The sequence below is a fragment of the Falco naumanni genome, chromosome 3, assembly GCF_017639655.2.
Source record: "Falco naumanni isolate bFalNau1 chromosome 3, bFalNau1.pat, whole genome shotgun sequence".
Lineage (NCBI taxonomy): Eukaryota > Metazoa > Chordata > Aves > Falconiformes > Falconidae > Falco > Falco naumanni.
This window is the reverse complement of record NC_054056.1, coordinates 45,325,133-45,343,192: the sequence shown is the minus strand read 5'-3', so window position 1 is coordinate 45,343,192 and position 18,060 is coordinate 45,325,133. Positions and strand designations below refer to the sequence as shown.

Sequence of the window (18,060 nt, the reverse complement as noted above, 5' to 3'; positions counted from 1 at the left end):
ATTTTCTTTCTAGCAGAAGAAGGATTCATGATGACTGCCTTGGCCATCACACCTTCTGAGAACTGAGGAATCTGCCAATTTAAAAATAAGATAAATGTTGAGCTAAGGCTATTGGGGAACCAGTGGAAGTGCCCTGAGGGTTGTTTCCAAATTGCCACCACAATTACATTTCCACTTTTGATTGTTTTTTGTGGTTTCTATATTTCTAGTTCGTAATGTACTTGGTTCTCCTTTTCCTCTTCCTTTTTCTCTTCCTTTTCCTTTTCGTAGCACTAGTAATATGACCTTTGGCTTTAAACTGTCAAACAGCAAAACCTGCAGCTCATTGTATCAAAGATGAAGATGTATTGGATTAAGGAAGAGTAGATGTTTCAGATAGGAACAGTTTGGAAAACCCATAGTTCCTGGCTTAACATTGTCATATGTTGATGAATTATAAAAAACAGTTGTTGTTTTAATGGAGCAGTGAAAGGCATCTTTTACTTCCTGCACCTTGAAGAAAATGAAAGAAATAGCCACATCTAGTTAGAATTAAACTCCAGTAAGAACCTAATTATTTATAAATTATTTACTCCTCACTGAACCCATAATAGTCTGTGCTGGAATTATAATCATAATGGTTTACCTGCCATTGCCAATTTCTGCAATTCTGAGAACCTTAAAGAAGTAGAATTACAAAACATCAGTACATGTCCAGTGCTCTCTAAATTATGTAATGACATAGCAGTGAGCTCAGTAGCTAAATGGATGACAAAGTAGCTGTTGTTTCTTTCCATCTCCAGGGGCCAAGCCCCTGAATTGTGGGGCCTTGCTGGCAGCCATCAGGGCCAGCATCATGGTGTCTCCAAGCTGAGTCTCATCAGTAGGAGCGTAGGAGTAGGACAGGAAGGAAGGGAGAGCTCAGAAGTAATATGGGCCAGGGAGACAAAAAGCTCAAGGGAGTTTAGGTGAAGCAGAGTTTTACAATGGAATGTGCAATGGGAGGAACTGGAAAAGAAAAAGCAATGAAGTCTGCTAGAGACTGTGGGAATGGAGAGGAGGAATGAAAGAGGCAGGGGAGCTTTGAGACTTCAGCATCCGTGTCTTCATCACCTGGAGCTCACTGAATCAATAAGCAAGGGTGATTCAAAGCGAGGCTTCAAGGAACTTGAATGTAAAACTGGATGCTGTTTTTGTATCAAAATGTTGAGCCCAGGAGGGATCCATTTGTTATCACTCATTTTCAGATTCTACTGTTGTATTTATTGTGTCTCATTCTCAACTTCTGACTTAAAAAAAAAAAAGGTCTGAAAATTGCTTTTAAAATAAAATGAACAGTTTCTTGCTGTAACTGAGATGAGTTGCCCAAGTGTTGCAGTAAGCGCAGAGATAGGAAAGGTCTCAAGTTTGTAAATAAGGGAGCCCTTGCTGTGCTGAGTGATCGATTTTGTGTTACTTTTACCTGTTGATACTGTCTGAGCAACGACGTGAAGTTGCTGCACGCTGTACCTGTTCAGTGGCTTTACTGGTAGCATGCTAAAGGGGCAAAAATCTATAACCTAAATGGAAGTCATATGTGTGTTCACACTGGACTTTGAAGTTACGAAAAATTACTGGAAATTCAGAAGACCTCATATTTCTTTGTAGAACATTAGCAGCATTCAGATTCTGAATAATTTAGAAGCATGAAACATCTACAGTTTGATTTATTCCTTTAAAAACTTTTTTTTCCCAAGAAATTTCAGCTTTGTAGGGACAGAGACGGAAAGGAGATCTTGTAAGATGGGAGCATACTGTTAAAGGAAGCAAATCCAGTGGATTGGCTTTAAGGCTAAAGTGATTTCACCTTCCTAATCTGCCGGATGTGAGGCTGCTGTAGATCCTGGTTTCCAAGCCTAGTCTGTAGAGATGCTGAGCGCGTACTCCAGAGATGTAAATACACATGGAGCGTGCATCCAGCCAGCCATGCAGAGCAAAACAGGAGAGAGGTGCCTTTAGCACTACCCCCAGCCATAGCAGCAGCACACACACATGGGGCAGCACAGAAAGCTCAATCCTGCTTGCACGCACTCCCCCAGAAAATAGGACTACAGTTAAGATGGTGGCACAGACTGCAATGGTTGGGGCTTGACCAGCCAAGCATACTGATGAGCAGCTTGCTTACATGTGGCTGGTCCCTTTTCTCCCCCTCCTCTCCATTTTCCCATGCTTGTTCTTCCCCGATATCCCATCCCTTTCCCTTGTCTCCTCTCAGTAACCCCTGCTTTTTCCCCACACTGCTCGCAGTCCATACTTAAATTTCCTAAGGCTACCTGGGTAGTTTGGATCTTATGTGACGTTACTGATACGGTGTCCTAGGCAGTGTTGGCCTTGCAAGGTTGTCCTCACCGAAAAGCCCCCAGTGCTCTCCTTCAGTGCTCTGTGAAGTTTGGTCATTTCTCTTGTAGGTCTCCCATAGTGAACTGTGAAATCCAGCAGCCCAGGGCGTGCTCTGTAGCATTTGTTAGCTGCTTACGCTTTCATCTGTTATGTCGGGCAGCGTCTTCTGTCACGTCCCATGGTTTGTCATATTCTCCTCTATCAGCTAAGCCTCAGGCCTCTTCCTGGCTCTGTCTGCGTGCCTTGGCCGGTGTGTGATACTGAGAAGGGGGGAGAGAGAGAGAGGGATGTGCGTAGCTCACAGGGCCTGAGTTACTTAACGGTTAAGAGGTGGAAGAGGCTGTACTGTGGTTAGCAACCTGGGAGCAGCTGCACAACGTCTTGAAGGCCAAAGTTCCTCCCCAGGTTTTGCTCCTGTTTTAACCTGAGTTAGCTTGCTTGGGTTAGCCACCCCAAGCTGTTTTGTTTCCCAGGGACAGGCATGCATTGTCTGCCTCTGACGGAAAGGGGAAGGCAGTGCTGACTTGGGGGAGGATTTCATCTGTCTTAGAAAATTTTGTGTCCGCTTTTCAGAGCTTTTCTCATCTGCAAGGGCACTTGGGACAATGAATATTTTTGACAGGTGATTAAATATCATTAGCTATCGTTATCATTAATTAAAACCATTTGTAAATGTAGAAAAGCAAGTTTCGTTCCCCAGCAGGCATATTTTGCATGACAGTTTTGCAAGGCAGTATTTTTTTAATGATCTTTATGTAGATAAGGTGAAATCTATGAGGACAATGGCTTTGTCGAGTCAAGATTTGGTATTTTATTAGAACATGCTTTGCTGCAGGCTCTGTTCTTCTTGGAGAGACTTCCAGACTACTCCTGCTTCAAAACTTAGTTCAGCATCTTGTAACGCAGGCTGCTGCTGGATATACTTTTATCTCCTACAGGAGAAATTCCCCCTGCTCCCATCACCATTTTTGAATACATAGTTCCTCATCGCCATTTTCTATTTCCTTCCAAGGTTGGTTTGTCTGTCTGGGAGAAGGCTAATGACTGCCCACTGTGCTTTCTGAGGTGTCCCTGGGAATGGATGGGGACTGCTGATGGTCCCTGGCAGCAACACATCTTCCCAGGCCTTCTCTGAAGGAAGCAAGTGGGCCCGCTCTGCTGTCATCTGGTGGTGTCGGGGCAGAGCGTGGAAGTGTAGCAGCGCTGTCAGCTTTAATTTTACTTCTCACAGTTTAGGAAACCAGTTCTGGCCAGCAAAGAAATCTTTGTTACACAGTGCAGGAAAAAAAAATAACAACTAAGTTTGGTTTTAGTGATCCCAATCCTTTACTTAGTGTTCCTAGAACATTCATTGCTTTTATATGTCCCAGTTCTTGGCTGCAAAAATGAAACTTCAGCCTTCCTCTTTTATAAGCAGCCCTCTTGCCATGGTCTGTGTTCCCTTGTTGTATAATGCTTGGTCCTCTCAAAGTCTTTTGCATTGAAGCAAAGTCCAGTTACTCTGGCCCGTAACTGATAATGCAGAATACCAGCTTCTGCCTGTCCCCCTATTTCCTCTTCCTTCCTCTCCACAGGGAAATTTCCAGGGTATGCAAAATGCTTAGGCTCTCTGTGCTGCTATACATGCTCTAGCAACACAAGGGGTATGAGAGATTCTTAAACACGATTAAAGCAAGCCTGGCTAAAAATTCACTTGGGTTTGTTTGGGGTTTTTTTTAACTTCTTTTGAAGAATGGGCAGGGGATAAACCCAAAGACATTTTTTTTTCTTTTTATGTTTTTTCCATTTCCCAAAGGAGGAGATTAAGCCCCCAAAATGAACATTTAGCTTAATACAGCTGACAAGTCTCATCCCCCCAGCTGCCACACTGAAGCTTCACAGGCAGTGGCTGCTTTTGTTAAACTCCTGAGAGTCTCTTCTCCATGCATACACCTGAATGTATACTTTAACAGTTCCACCGACTGCCATTTAGGAGCACTTCTAAAGCCCATTTCAATGTTGGAGAAAGTGTTGTTATGATATGGTGGTGGGTGAAATGTCTCCTATTAGGGAACAAAGTGGTTGGGGGAGCCTCCAAACACATTCAGCCCAAAGTCTGCAGTCTGGATTTGAGCTGCTGAAAGCTGCCCAAGTCACAGTCAGGCTTGCTCAGAGCTGCAGCTGGGGGAGGAGTGAGGGGAGTTGTGAATATGTTAGTGTAAATTTTGAGGATTTTTAAATATTAGAAAATTGCAGTGTTTTGGTGTAGAAGCAGTGTTCAAAGTGAAGAATAGAGATGGGTGTGGTCCCACACAAGCATCACAACCAGACCTAGAAGCCTGGGGTTATTTTTAAACCACTGTTTGCTATAGCAGGGAGGGTCTAAAAATGCAGAGTCATCCAGGAGGCACCATAGTTTGAGCCTGCCTTCTGCTATTGCCCCACCAGCCTCCCCAAGGAGGGGAGGGAAGAAAGCCCCACTCTGCTCTCCAAGCGTAACTTCAGACAGGTGGGAGATGCCTACAGGAGGAGTGTGGAAGAAGGGGACACAAACAGGGTACAAGAGTAAGCCTGCTCTGGGACACAGGTGAAAGATGTTCCTGTGCTGCAACACTAGCAAAACTAGCCAGCTGCAACAAGACTTTCACCATCCCATACCAGGTTAGCTTCAATAAGTAGTTCCCACGCCTTGACCTAGCACAGCCACCAAACCCCACAAGGTTTCAAAAGTTTGTCTGCTGTCCGTGCTGTTTCTTCATCCTCTTCAGGCCAGTCTACCCTGCTTCTTGCCTCTGCTGCATCCAGAGGCTTCTTTCTCCAGGCTCCTCTCCCAGCCAGCCTATCCTCATCTGGGCCCCCTGCTTTCTCCTGAGGACTCTCCTTCATCCAGGGCATACTCTCCTCTCCATCTGCTTCTTCTAGGTCTCTCTTCATCCAGTGCTCCTCTTCCATACCTCTTGGAGCTATTTAGCTGCTTAGCAGGAACCAGCCACAGCTGCACCTTATCCAGGTCAGCCAACCCACCGCCCCTGAAGCCAGCCCCAGCTGTATATGATCAATGTTAATTAGCCTGCCTTCATTCCTCTGTATTCGTGCAGGGCTACATGGTTATGTTCTACAGAAGAATGAGGATGGCAGCTGGAAGGATGACACAGAAAGGCAATTGGTTTTGGGGGGAAAAAAAAATATCTCTTGTCACTTACTCAAAGATTACACCAAAACAGGAAATCCTCTCACACCAGTCCTATCATGTTTGAGAGAAAAGTCCTGGACAGGTTATGGTCTTAGCACATGAGAAAATTTAGGACACAGCTCGGGAGGAATCGTAGTCAGTTTATGCTGTTAGGTAGGAGTAACCTTCTTCACCGCTGAGGTTGTGGGGGCTGGAAACCTGGCCACTTTAGGAGTCTTGAGGGTTAGAAGTTGAACATGAGTCAACGATCCTAGGCTACTTATGCAAAAAAACCCCCTCATGTTCCAGTGTATAAAGAGGAGTAGAGCTCATAGAACACGGGAAGCAGCCCTTCCTCTTTGCAATGCATTTGCAAGGCCTCAGCTGGAACGGGGTACCTGGTTCTGAGCACACGTCGGAGGCCGAGCAGGGGGCAGCTGGCTGGGTGGGACGGCAAGATGTATCAGAGGTGTAGGACATGTGTGGCCTGTGAGGAGCAACTGAAGAATTCAGAGCTCTTCAGACTCTGAAGGGAGATATGAAGAGCCGTTTTCGAAAACACAGGTTTCTGTAGCAAGAAATAGCCTGTTCATTGCATCTGCGATGGATGGGACAGGAAATAGCAGGCTTCAATTGCAGTAAAGGAGACAGGACGAACAAAGCAGTAAGTGTAGGCATGGTGAGACACTGAAATCAATTGCACAAGGAGGTCATGGAGTCTCTGCTAGCGAAGATGTTGAAGAATCAGTTCAGACAATCAGCTGGGGTAACACAGGCTGGCTTAATTTGACTTTGAGAAGAAAGGTGCATACTTCAGTCTTTCAAATACCTTTCTGTTCTCCACTTTTTTAATAATGTCCTAACACTGCTGTATGTGTGAGTTGCATGCTAGAGGCATGGTTTGATAAGGCAGTAGATGACTGGAGCACATGAAATGCAAGCATGTCAACTGCAAATACCTTTTAAAGCAAAGGGTGCGGAGTATAAAATTGGGGTACAGCACTAGTAATGTAAATAACATTTTAAAAAATTGAAAAAGTAATCAGAAGATGCATGTTATTTGCCCTCATATTGTTTGTTCCTCAATGTGCTGCCTTTTTGGTCAGAGGAAAGTAAGTATGTGAGTTTGAGACGAAAGGCAATACCAAGTGTCTTGTGAACTTTGCCTGGCTTTTTTGAAGGTTCAGCCTCCAATATCTGAATCCTCAGGAGTGTTTTGCCGGAGGGAGGGACAGAGAAGCTAGAAATTTTTTCTTTCTTTACATAATAGCCTGTAGGGCCCAGCCTCATTTTCCTTGAAGGACAGGAGTTGGTTGTATAGAAAGCAGCTGAAGCTTGTTGAGAGACCTACACAGGTAAATAACAGAGGAAAAAGAGGAAAGCTGCAGGACAGCCAAATGACTATTAAAGGGTAAAACAAAGGTATAAAGTTGGCATACTAGGAGGGCCAAAAGACAAATACAAGAGAAAGGATGAAAACTGATACCTGTCTATGCATGCACATAGTCTGAGAGCACTACTTGGTGCCTTGGGAGCAAGTAGGAAAACCTGGAGGACTTAGGATATGGTCAGAAAGTTGGTTTGTTGAAAATAGTGATTTATTTGCATGAATGGGTTGGGAAGGATGCATGAGCACGTTTATCTGTTCAGGTAAGTCAGATGGAAGCAAGCAATAGAAAGAGAAGTTAGTAGCAAAAAGGTGCATTGAGGGGAAAAGTCTCAAGACTCTAGATTTAAGACAGTAGAACAGAAAAACAAGTGAAAACCAGACATGATATAAGATAATAATGATGCTGCCTTGTAGAAACTGCACTAAAATGTCCAGTGTCCCCCTAAATTATAATAGAGAGTACACTGAAAAGGGATTTGGACTACTCATGATATTTTTATTTGGGCATTGTCAACTCTTCTACCAGTCTGGCTCTGGGGCTGCTGCAAGCCGTGTCGTTTATGATTGTTCAGTAACTCATCAGTCTAGCGGTGAGAGTAAGGGTGCAAAAGTCTTCCTCAGCCCAACCCCATATCCATCAGATGTGCAGGAGCTGACTGACCACTGAGTTTGCCTCAGTATCTGCTATTTGCTGCCAGCCCTGGAAGAGCGCAGATGATCACATCCTTTTAAGTGGGCCAACAGTTTCAACATGGGATATCACATCAAAGTGCACTGCCTGGGTATTGAAATCCTGACTGGAGCTTTGTGACTTACTGTCCTCAAGGATTTCAGTGCATACCTGAGTATCAGCTTTGCTGGACTATCTTTTTACTTCTTTGAAGTAATGGTCTCCCTGCATTTTACATGGTGTGAGCACTCCTCTCTGGACAGCCAAGAAATAAGTCTAGGGAATTTGGTGCATGCTTGACATGCCAGAGGGGTTTAAGTTCTTTCAGTTGCTCAGCTCATTCCCATTTTAGCATGGAAACTACCTCATGCCCATAGCAGTAAGAGTCAATGTAAGGATTTGGTGTGATCTCATTCATTTTGAAAAGACCAGTCAAATGTCTGCTAAACCAGCCTGCCAACAGGTAAAATGAAAGCAACTCCCAAGCACGTGAGGTTTTGTGGCTTGAAAAAAAAAAAAAAAAAATTGAATCACAGACTGAAAAAAAGGATGTGCTGAGTCTCCAGCCCAAAACTGATCTTATTTCCAAGAAGGGTTTTAACTGTGTGAAAAAACCCAGCTATCCTCTAAGTCAAAAAATGTCACTTCAATTCAAGGCGCCTGAAGAGAGAGTGCAGGAGAGCTGTTACAATTAGTGTGCAATTTCATTAACCTCTACCATTTTCCCCCAGTAGACACTTGCTTGATTTGATTAGAACAGTGAAGATATAGTGCAGTTTCAAAAGACAGGCCTGTCCTGGATTATCTGAGCTCACCAAAGCTGTCCCCTGTGGAACAGACACCTACTTGTATTGTTTCCTTAAGGCAAATAAGGCATCAGAAGTGCCTTTATTGGCAGTTGTTGCCACATGCTGGGAATCTGCCAAGATTAATATACACAACATTCCTCTCCCTGCCTCCTGCTTGCAAAAAGTAACCAGCATAAAAGTGTTATTCAATTACTACCCAGTCAGAAACCTCGTATTGTCAGATGTTACTAAGAAGACAGTGGTTATTAATGATGTACCAAATTCAGCATACCTTTGGAAATTGTACGGATATGTTCATTTGCAGATGACTGGTTAATTTTGCTTTGAATCAGTAAGTAATCTGCAGAGAACATATGTAGCAAATAGCTAGGTATAATTTATTCATTGTTCCTTTAATTATCGTTTGTCTTTATTCCATATTGTCAGGTTTTCAGCTGCTGTTAGTAATAAAAGCAAACTGAAAACCCATGCCACGTTTTTCAAATGGGCAGGGGATTCATCTTTTCTTGGAATGAATTGATTTACTGCAACTACTGTCTAGTGCAATAGTATGGAATAAGTTAAAACCTTATAAAAATTCTAAGCACTCCTCTGAGAAAAGCACATTCAAGTCATTTGCAGTATCTACATAGAGTTATCTCAGTCTTTTTTGGTTGCTGGCATGGAAAGAAAATATAATTTCTAGAAATTTATTGTCATTTCAAGCAATAAACTGAAACAGCATCAGTTAACTATTGAAGAAAATCAGCAATGTCATTTGACACCTCTGAGCTGGAGATGACGAATTAAAATTTCAACATGTCTCCATTTCTCTATATATTGTCAACTGAAAACAGTTAATCTCCTAACTAAATATAGGCAAAAAAAAACCCACCAAAAAACAAAAAACCAGCTAGTTTACCAGCACAGGTGCGATTCCTTTTTTGACTAAGTACTATTTTGTATCTTGTTACCTGTAAAACCTTTTATTTCCAATGGGAGATCTCTCCATTTTCCCCCAAGTCACAGATTTTTCATTCAGCTATTTTGCACAGTAAATTTGGAGGCCAAAACGTTCTCAGGAATTAATGTTATTCTGGGACTTTCCTTAGTCTGCTCTTCTGACATTTTCGCTTCAAAGGAGTTATTGTTTGCCTGACCACTTTGCTATCCCAGGTAAAGTTGAAAAGTCCTGCAGGACAAATTTTGATGGTTTTGAGAATCATATTCCATAAGTCAGAATCTGACTCAGTGTAAGAGTCTAGCAGAGATTATGTGTAGTGTGTAAAATGAAAAAAAATCCTGATGATGAAGTCTGAAAAAATATGCAAAAATAATTCTGATGCCAAACAAGCAGAAGCATCCTTTTTCCTCATCTTACAGTCTCCTGTTAACAGAAAACTGTAAAGATTTGGGATATACCTCATTAAAAATTTATTTACAAAAAAGCTATGCTTTTTTTTTTTCTCCGAGAAAGTTTGTACTCTGTCTCTCCAAAAGTCCTACTGTTTACCGCTCTAATTTGAACTGAATTTATTTTGTAGCTATCCCTTGAACAACAGTGATCTGCATCAGTTCAACATTGAGGAAAATGGTGGAGCACCATATACCACAAAAATGCCTGCAAGGCACCACCACCATCACCGCCATCACCACCACCACACAAATTACGGCGCCCTTGCTCCTGACAGCAAAGACATTGTTTCTGGAGTTCCAAACCCAAACAGTAAGTCCACTGCAGTGAATGTCATTTCAGTAACTCTTGCTGCTTTCAGATTTGCCTCTGGCAAGGAGGCAAAGGAAAAGAAAGGAAAACAACATGCGTTTCAGTTACTCTCCTTGAAGAACATGCTTCCTGTTACTATTTGCTAGCTTTGTAGCATGCGCAAATGAGACAAGATTTGCAATTTCCTGGTTTTGCTACAGTGTTGCGGGATTTGGTGTTAGGCTGATGTTCCATAGCTGAACAAATACCCAATTAGTCACAGATAGGAGTCTCCAGCCACTCGGCACAGGCTGTTTTTTTGTTGTTGCTATTTATTTGTATAGTTTCACAAGCCTGTCCTCATCTGCTGTCTTTTGCTGATCTGCTGAGCTGGCCTTCAGCCCTCATTGTTTGGATCTGACTCTTGCTTTCATGTATGGGCATAAAGAGCAAAAGTTTTAGAGCCCTGGACAAACAGCATCTTGCTCTTATTTTGGGTAATGGGAACAATTCCTGCTTAGCCTTATGCCTGGAGTATGCTTGCTTGCTCAGTAGAGAAATTCTTGGCTTGTAGAAAGCAAAGAGGAGAGAAGCCTGTCTGTTCCTGATGCAGCCTTGGGGACTTTGGGTGTAAGTCTCAGCTGCTGAATGTGTACAGACTTTTTAAAGGGTGGGTATATAGCTTGGCCAAGTGTTTGTAGGTTTACACAGGAACTGGAAAAGAAACATCCCTGCCATTGAGCAATCCTACTTCTTGCTTTCCAAAGTTATAATCTCTGCACTCTGCTGTGTGTGAGATGCTAAAGCTGTCTCAGAATTTCAGAAGATGGGCAAAGCAAGGCATGTTCTGTTGTTTTCCTTGCCTCAAGGGGATGATGGTAAGTTCTTCCTTTGCCCAATTTTTGACTTTATAATTGTAAATCACCCTGAGATAACTTTCAGCCTGGGCAGTTAATCTGACAACTTGCAAATTCCTGAAATCTGGGTCTTGTAATGGACGGTACTGGGTGACCCTGACTGTAGGCTGTCCGACACCAGCGGTGATGCACAGGCATCTATCTGCGCAAGCACTTTGTTTCAATCAGACTTTGTTTCAGAAATCCAGAAACATTTTATTTAATTTTCTTTCCCAAGGAGAGGGAGAGAACAGTTTTTAGGAGGGAAGCTCGAGGAACAAAACGTGAGGCATTGTAGATGTTGAAGGATGGAATCCTCAGCAGCAATATGAATTGCTTGCTGGGGATTTTGGTAGAACTGCTTTCTTGGGAGCAGCCTCCAGGAGATTTTCTGTCTCCTGCTGATCATACGCTCCACTCTGGCATACCTTGGTGCTGGCAAACTGGTGGGGCTGGCATGGCATGCTGCCAGCACGGCTCCCTGCCCGGCCCAGCCCACTGGGCACCCCTGTGCTGCCGGCAGGCACCTGCAGCTTGGCCGTGGGCTCGGTGCCATGCGGGAGGGCGGGCAGTGCCACCATCCTGCGGGGTGACTGCGGGCAGCTCACCTTGGCTGTGCACCTGCTGGGCCTTGGCTGGCTGGTCACAGGGCCACCATGAGTGGTGGCTGAGCACTGGCAGCAGAGGGATGCTGGCAAGGCTGAGCTGGAAAGCCTTGCCTGGGCTGACGGCGTGGTACGGCAGGAGGCAGTGACCTTTCTGGGGGGTGTGCCAGCCCATATTTTTTTCTTTCCCAAATTAGAGTTGAAGCATGACAGGAAATTTGGTCAGAGCCAGCCATGCTGATGATGAGCATAGTGGCCTTGAGGGCACTGCAGGCCTTGCTGGCCCTGGCCCCTCGTGGGGTCTCCTCCCATCCTGCCCACAGCCCGGGCCCCCACATCAGCCCCCGGGGCCTCAGCTTCTGCCCCAGCAGCCGGGCTGGTCTCCAGCTCCCCGCTGCCCTGCCATGGGCTATGCCGAGCCAGGCCTGGCTCTAGGGCAGAAGGAAACAACTGCTAAAAACACCATACAGGGTGTTTATACCAGCTCTGTGTCTCCTCTTAGGCTGCACTGCTTTCTTACTCCTCCTTATTGCTGAAAGAACCTTGGGAAAAACTTAGAAAAGCATAAGGGCAAACCCAGTGTTACCTGGGAGGTGAATTGTGGGGCCCGGGAGGCTGCATCCCCCCAGGCATGGGGAGCACAAGCTGTCCTCCCTGAACCCCGCACCATCGTGGGGCGCAGGCCCCCCAGCCTGCCCAGCAGCTGCGATGCTCTGCGGGGACTTCAGCAGCCAAGAAACGCAGGTAGCACCTCTTCCTGGAGGTGGCTTTACTTTTCTCTTTGTTTTGTTTGCTTGTCTGGTTTGTGCTGAATATTTGATTAGAGAAAGGGAATGGGCTCTGGTTCCTGGCATGACCTAATGCCAGTAGCGCCATATGCCAATTCCCAGTTTCTTTACAGGAGAGAAGGAGACGGGGCGCCTCCGGGGGAAAGCCGTGGTGCAGGCATGCCGGCTGCACCCAGCTGAGTTGTTTGGGTAGGTAGCTGTGCTGCCGTGCACTGGCTGGTCTCAGCGCAGGCATGCTGCCCCACAGCAACCCATCGCTGATCCCCTGAGGAGACCTGTACCTGTGCACCTGGCTGGAGGCACAAAGCTGGTCTACCTTGAAAAGCCAGCCTGCGGTTAGACCTGGCACGTGTATGCCATTAGAGCAGTGGTGGCAGGGTATGAGTAGGACCACTTCCCTTAAAACAGAATCAAAGTTACTCATTTGCAGTTTGGGGTGACAGGTCTGGGTGCTTTTTCAAGGTTGGTGGTCAGGGGGGTTGTTTTGGTTTGTTTTGTTTTTAATGGGTTCATTAAAATGCTGAGAAAACCATCTTGTAGAGAGCTTGTGGAAGGGACTCATAGTGCTGGAACAATTGGGAGCATGCTGGCTGTCAGTCAATTATGTAGCACAGCACACATGGCACAGTCTGTGGGACAAGAAAAACCCAGGCAGAGAGGAGACAGTCTCAGGGACCTGCATCAGGAACGTGAGGACACGGAGGACTGATGTCTGGCTCCAGGCTGTGTGGAAAGGCCACTGATGGGAAAGTGTTTCTAGGAAATAAGTGGTCACTAACCTGGGGACACTCTTTGGGAAAGAGGGTGCTTGTGACCAAAATATCTCAAGTGGAAATTCCTGGAGAGCCAAAAGGTCTCATGGGGGGAGCATCAGGTTGAGAGAGGGAGAAATTGTCTGCTTTTCCTTCACCTATTCTGCTAAATGCCAAAATTCCAGTACAATTCACAGGGAATGGGCAGGAGAGAGGGGAACAACATTATACCCAGCCAAGGTTCCCTTTAAATACTGGTGCGTATTTCTCAGTAAACACATGGCCTGCGATTTTGTTACAGAAAACAAATCCAGGCCAGACCTGCCTGATTTTTCACATTCCAAGTAATTTGTCTGCTTCAATTACTGGAAGAAGTGAAATCTGGTGAAACAAATCTGACGTGTGCGTTTATGAAGGCAGTTCAGCAGAAGATGTTGTTTTCCTGCATTCAGCCTGATTATTGCATTTCTGATGCTGCCCTTCACCTTCAAGCTAACGTACACAGATCACATCGTTTTATGCAGCAGATCTTCCCCCGGTGTATTCACAGAATCCCAGTCCCAGGGACCACTGTATTCAGCAGCAGTTAGCCTTACAGCATCAGCACGGCCACACAGGGAGGGTGAGCCGCTTGCTAAGCTTAATTGGCATGGCAGTGTCGTGCATGGGTTACCAGGTGCACATGAGCAGCTCCAGCAGCAGCAGCTGGGGCTATCACTGAAAGCAGATGCCAACAAGTATGCAATGTAGCTCGCAGAATTTCTCTGATGGAAGGTGATGGAATGAGAAGAGGGGACCCAGCTTGCATCTGGAACTCTGGGCTGATCTTGCAGGTTATCACTTAAAAAAAGACATCCTTTATTTCTGAACTGCTCACTACAAAAGTCCTTGTGTAACCCTGAGAATGGTGTAATACAGACTGAGTTTCAGGCTAAAAACGGTGCTTTGAAAAAACACAGTGCTGCCAGATCCTTTCTTGAGATGAAAGCCTGCATTTGCCCAGACTTAATGCTGACTCAGGAAATGTATGCCTTTTGTAGAACTTCATTTTTTTGCCTTTTTCAAAAATCTATTTTCAAGGTTGAGTTAAAAGGCTAAACTGGCTAGCTTGATTTCTGGAGCTCCCTCTTTAAACAAAAAAACAACTCTAAAGTCAGTTTTAAATCATAGCAAACTTGAATATAGGGCACTTTTCCCCTTCTATGCTTTTATCTTGACAGGAAAATAGAATGAATGTGTTTCTGCACAAAAAAACAACCCCATCATCTTGTCTTATCTTATGGCTGTGGTGATTTATTCCCGGGTATCATCAGGCAGTTTCACAGTCTCATATCCACGGAAGAAGCTGTGATGTGAAAAATGCCAAACTGCCACCACTAACGTGTGATGGGAGACCACCAAGGGGAGGTCAATGCTGCTATTTAACCCCTTCTAGGACATTACTACCTCAGGGTCTGATAATGTTTAACCTATGCCAAAACCAGCTTTTTGCTTATATCCCTATAAGCTGGTTTTAGCAGTTTGTCTTTAGTCAGCAAAGCCCTTAATGTATATTTAAACAGCTGTAGAATTAGATCTTGAGTGAGTAATATTTAATATCTTTAGGACAGCTTAAGAACCTGATCCAAACCAAAATGCAGCCAGTGCAAGGTTTTTATTGATTTCAGTGAGCTTTGAAGCAGATTCCAGAGATAACCAGATTGTTCCCAACTGTTATTACCTAGTATCCGTGGCAAAAAAAATACAGGATGCAGAGATTAGTTAAATTGACACATGATGAAGCTCATTTTTCTCAGAGTACTTGCAAATATACATATATATGCCACACCATCCCCAAGATGTCGGTAGAGACCTTTCAGAGCTGTCTCAAAAAATATTTTTCCTTGTCTTTCTGTGTCGGTGGCTTGCTCAAAATCTCTGTTGACAAAGCACAGCAAATTCCTGACAACAGTCTTAAAGAGGCTGACATAAATAAAGATGTCTGAGAGAAGCCAAAAGCTATACTCTGATCTCTTTACACAACGCATGTTCTGAGAGTGGCACCTTGGCTGCATAAATAATCCCACTGGTGTCAACTGAGTTTTAGAATACAGAGGGGGTGGAGGGGGTAGGTAAGGAGAGAAGTATCTAGCCCAAAGCTGGCAAAAGTCCTGCTGAGATGAAGGGATTGGCCAGAAGGAGGAGGGGGAGGAATTGTTTGCTAAATAGAAAAAGGCAAAATGACCTGACAGGCATAATTATGAAACATTTGAGAGGGTCTTTGCAGGGAGGATGGTTTGCTGACCACTGTCTCTTCAAATGCAGTTGAGTGTCTTGCTCTGCAGTTCTTCTGTAGCCCTCCTTCAGACTGTGTTTTTTTCTTTCTTTCTTCCTTTCTTTTGGGCATGTTTTTAGAACTGAGCTCAGGACTTCCCCATCTTTATGATGAAACTTCTCATCTGAAGAAAATAGAAACGGAGAGTGTGAAGGTAGTTGGACCATGGCCCGCCCTGCACATCAGCATGAACAAGGTATAGAATGTACATATATATTTTTACATATGTATGCCAGAGGGCCCTTTTGTCACTTCATATTCAACAGCTGCTGCTTTTTCACCTCCAATTCAAATCAACATTCATCTGCAACTGGCTTGCTTTTTAATCACCCCTCACCATTGCTTTATGGGACTGGGGTTTGGGTTTTAGAGTTAGCATTTCCTTCAACTTTGCCTTTTAAAATTTCAGAAGCTGCTGCAACAATGTTATGATGTAGTTTTAGTTTAGTTGTGAAGTTAGTCATCTAGGCAGCCCAGAGTTGTAAAAAAACAGCAACACTTTAAGCGATTTTAAAAAATCTTGGGTTTCTACATGAGGAGTTCGTGTTACACCTTAAAACCCCTCTGGCATCTGATGTTAGTGGGTGTTTTATGAGTGAGTTTTTGCAGAGGTGGCAAAACGGTGGTGTCCCACTGTTTCTGCCAGAGATCAGAGGCCAGCAGGTCAGTGGCTTCTTGTACCCATGTGAGGCAAGATCCACTGTGCCTGCACTGTGGAGTGCCTTGAGCCGAGTCTGGATAGAGCCACGGAGACCTGGACCTCTGGTTTGCAACCATGTCTGTCCTAAGCTGGAGCCAGTGATGTCACTGAGAGTGTTGCCACTGGCTTCAAAGAAAGTGGGTCTGGGCCCCTGATGACTACACAGACCTGTTAAAGAAACATGATGTTCTGAGAGTTTTCTGTCCGTTCAAGGCAGAACGCAATTAAATTACTTTACCTAGGTTTTGTTTTTATATTATTTCAACAAGCATTAGGGAAATTAAAATGAAAGGAGAGGTGGCAAAGTGTATCAAAAATACAAGCACAAAGGGGGTGTATATCTATGTAGCATAATCTGGATGAGAGAATCCAGGAGATGGAAGTCAAGGCTGAAAATCAGTGAGTCAGGTGTTTCTAATAAAACCTGAAATCTTGGAATACTTTTCTCTACATTATAGTTAATTGAAGTTAATCCATAATGGAGTGGATTTTCCGTCATGAAGATCTGCTTGAAGAACCATATTCAGGGTGTGTCCTGGGGTGGTGGTGTAGTTCAGCTAAGGACTGCAGTCCCTATGCCTTATGAATGTGGTCGTGAGGCAATGACCTATGTCATGACTTTTGGAGACTTCTAAATGAACAGATGAAGGTGGAATATGACTTTTTGCCAGATCGATTTAGTTATCACCTGTGAGGAGCTGTCATTTTGTCTGACTGGTTGGTTTGAGTGGGGATAAAAAGTTAAAACATGATGTAAACAAAATGAGGTGAAATGGAAAAGAAGTCATCTTTTTCCCATGGACATTTCTCAAGTTCTTCTTCTAAGAAATAATCTTAACTGGTAATAAGTACAGTTTTTTACAGGCAAAGCTAATTGATGTTGACATAGTTTGTCCAAGGAAAATTCTTCACCTTGCAGACACATGCAGTGAATACCCAGCTCTTCTGAGAGGAGCGCTGAAGTTCAGATGTAATTACTGGTACTCTATCTGAACCCCAGCTGAGAACATTCACTTAGTTTCAATGTCCAAAACATGTCTTAAAGGACTATCCTACACTATTGAGCTTATTGACAGCCCAGTTTGGCACATATAAAGGGCTGAAGTGAAGAAGTGGGAGGACTCTCTCTGTGTTGACCACAGTGCCCAAGTGGATAAACCAGTCTGGCCTGTGTTGCACAAAAGATCCGAAGAGACAATCTCAATGGTATTATGATTTTAAAATGAGTAGTTTTATGGCCTTTTTTCTTTCCACAAGTGAAAGCTTAAAACACTTTGGTCCTGTATTCCTCTGCACTGTGCAAGTAGTCTCAGTAGAGTCCCTGCAACTTCTGCCTGGCAAAGCCTGACCTCTGAACCTCTCGCTCTTCTCTGAAAAGCCCTGGAGGGAGAACTCAGCTCTTCTATAACTAATGGTTTTCTTTGGCTTGTCCTGACAGCCTTAGAATCTTGTCCACAGTTGGATGGTTTATTTATTTAAGGATTAATAAGCAGAACCCAGTATCATAGCAAGTCAGCGCTTCACAATAAATGCAGCTGCACAGTAAATGCAGCCTGTGTCTGCTGTGGTGAGACTGCCATCAGTCAAATTTTAGCTGATGAAAAAGTCTTGCAATGAGCACTAGGAGCTGCTAAATGCTTCTGTTTCTGGCAGAAGCTCAGCAGAAAGCAAGGCTAGAGACATGGGCTGTCTGATGAAAACCCTCTCCTGGCAGTCATAGAAGGTTTGGGTTTAAAGAGCTGGGCAGCTTTCCCGTGAACAGTGGTTACCATGTGAATGCAAAGGAGGCCGGCCCCTCAAAATTTATTAAAATACCCATTTTGAGCCATCTGAAAATGTTATGTGCTCTTGAAACAGGCCCAGAACCACCACTGGAAAGCAGCTCAGCGATCAAGCCCTCATGTTACTTACAGGCTGTGGGTTGTGACCGACAAATCATTCTG

The 18,060-nt window shown here is 44.2% G+C and overlaps 1 protein-coding gene across 1 annotated transcript in view; it reads left to right on the top strand.

Moving 5' to 3' along the window:
- Positions 1-18,060, top strand: part of EPB41L4B (erythrocyte membrane protein band 4.1 like 4B) — a 172,392-nt gene that overhangs the window by 87,697 nt on the left and 66,635 nt on the right. The window contains exons 16-17 of the mRNA XM_040586774.1: positions 9,902-10,083; positions 15,498-15,613. Of these exons, the coding sequence (XP_040442708.1) occupies positions 9,902-10,083; positions 15,498-15,613 (298 nt within the window). The remainder of the gene's footprint in view (positions 1-9,901; positions 10,084-15,497; positions 15,614-18,060) is intronic.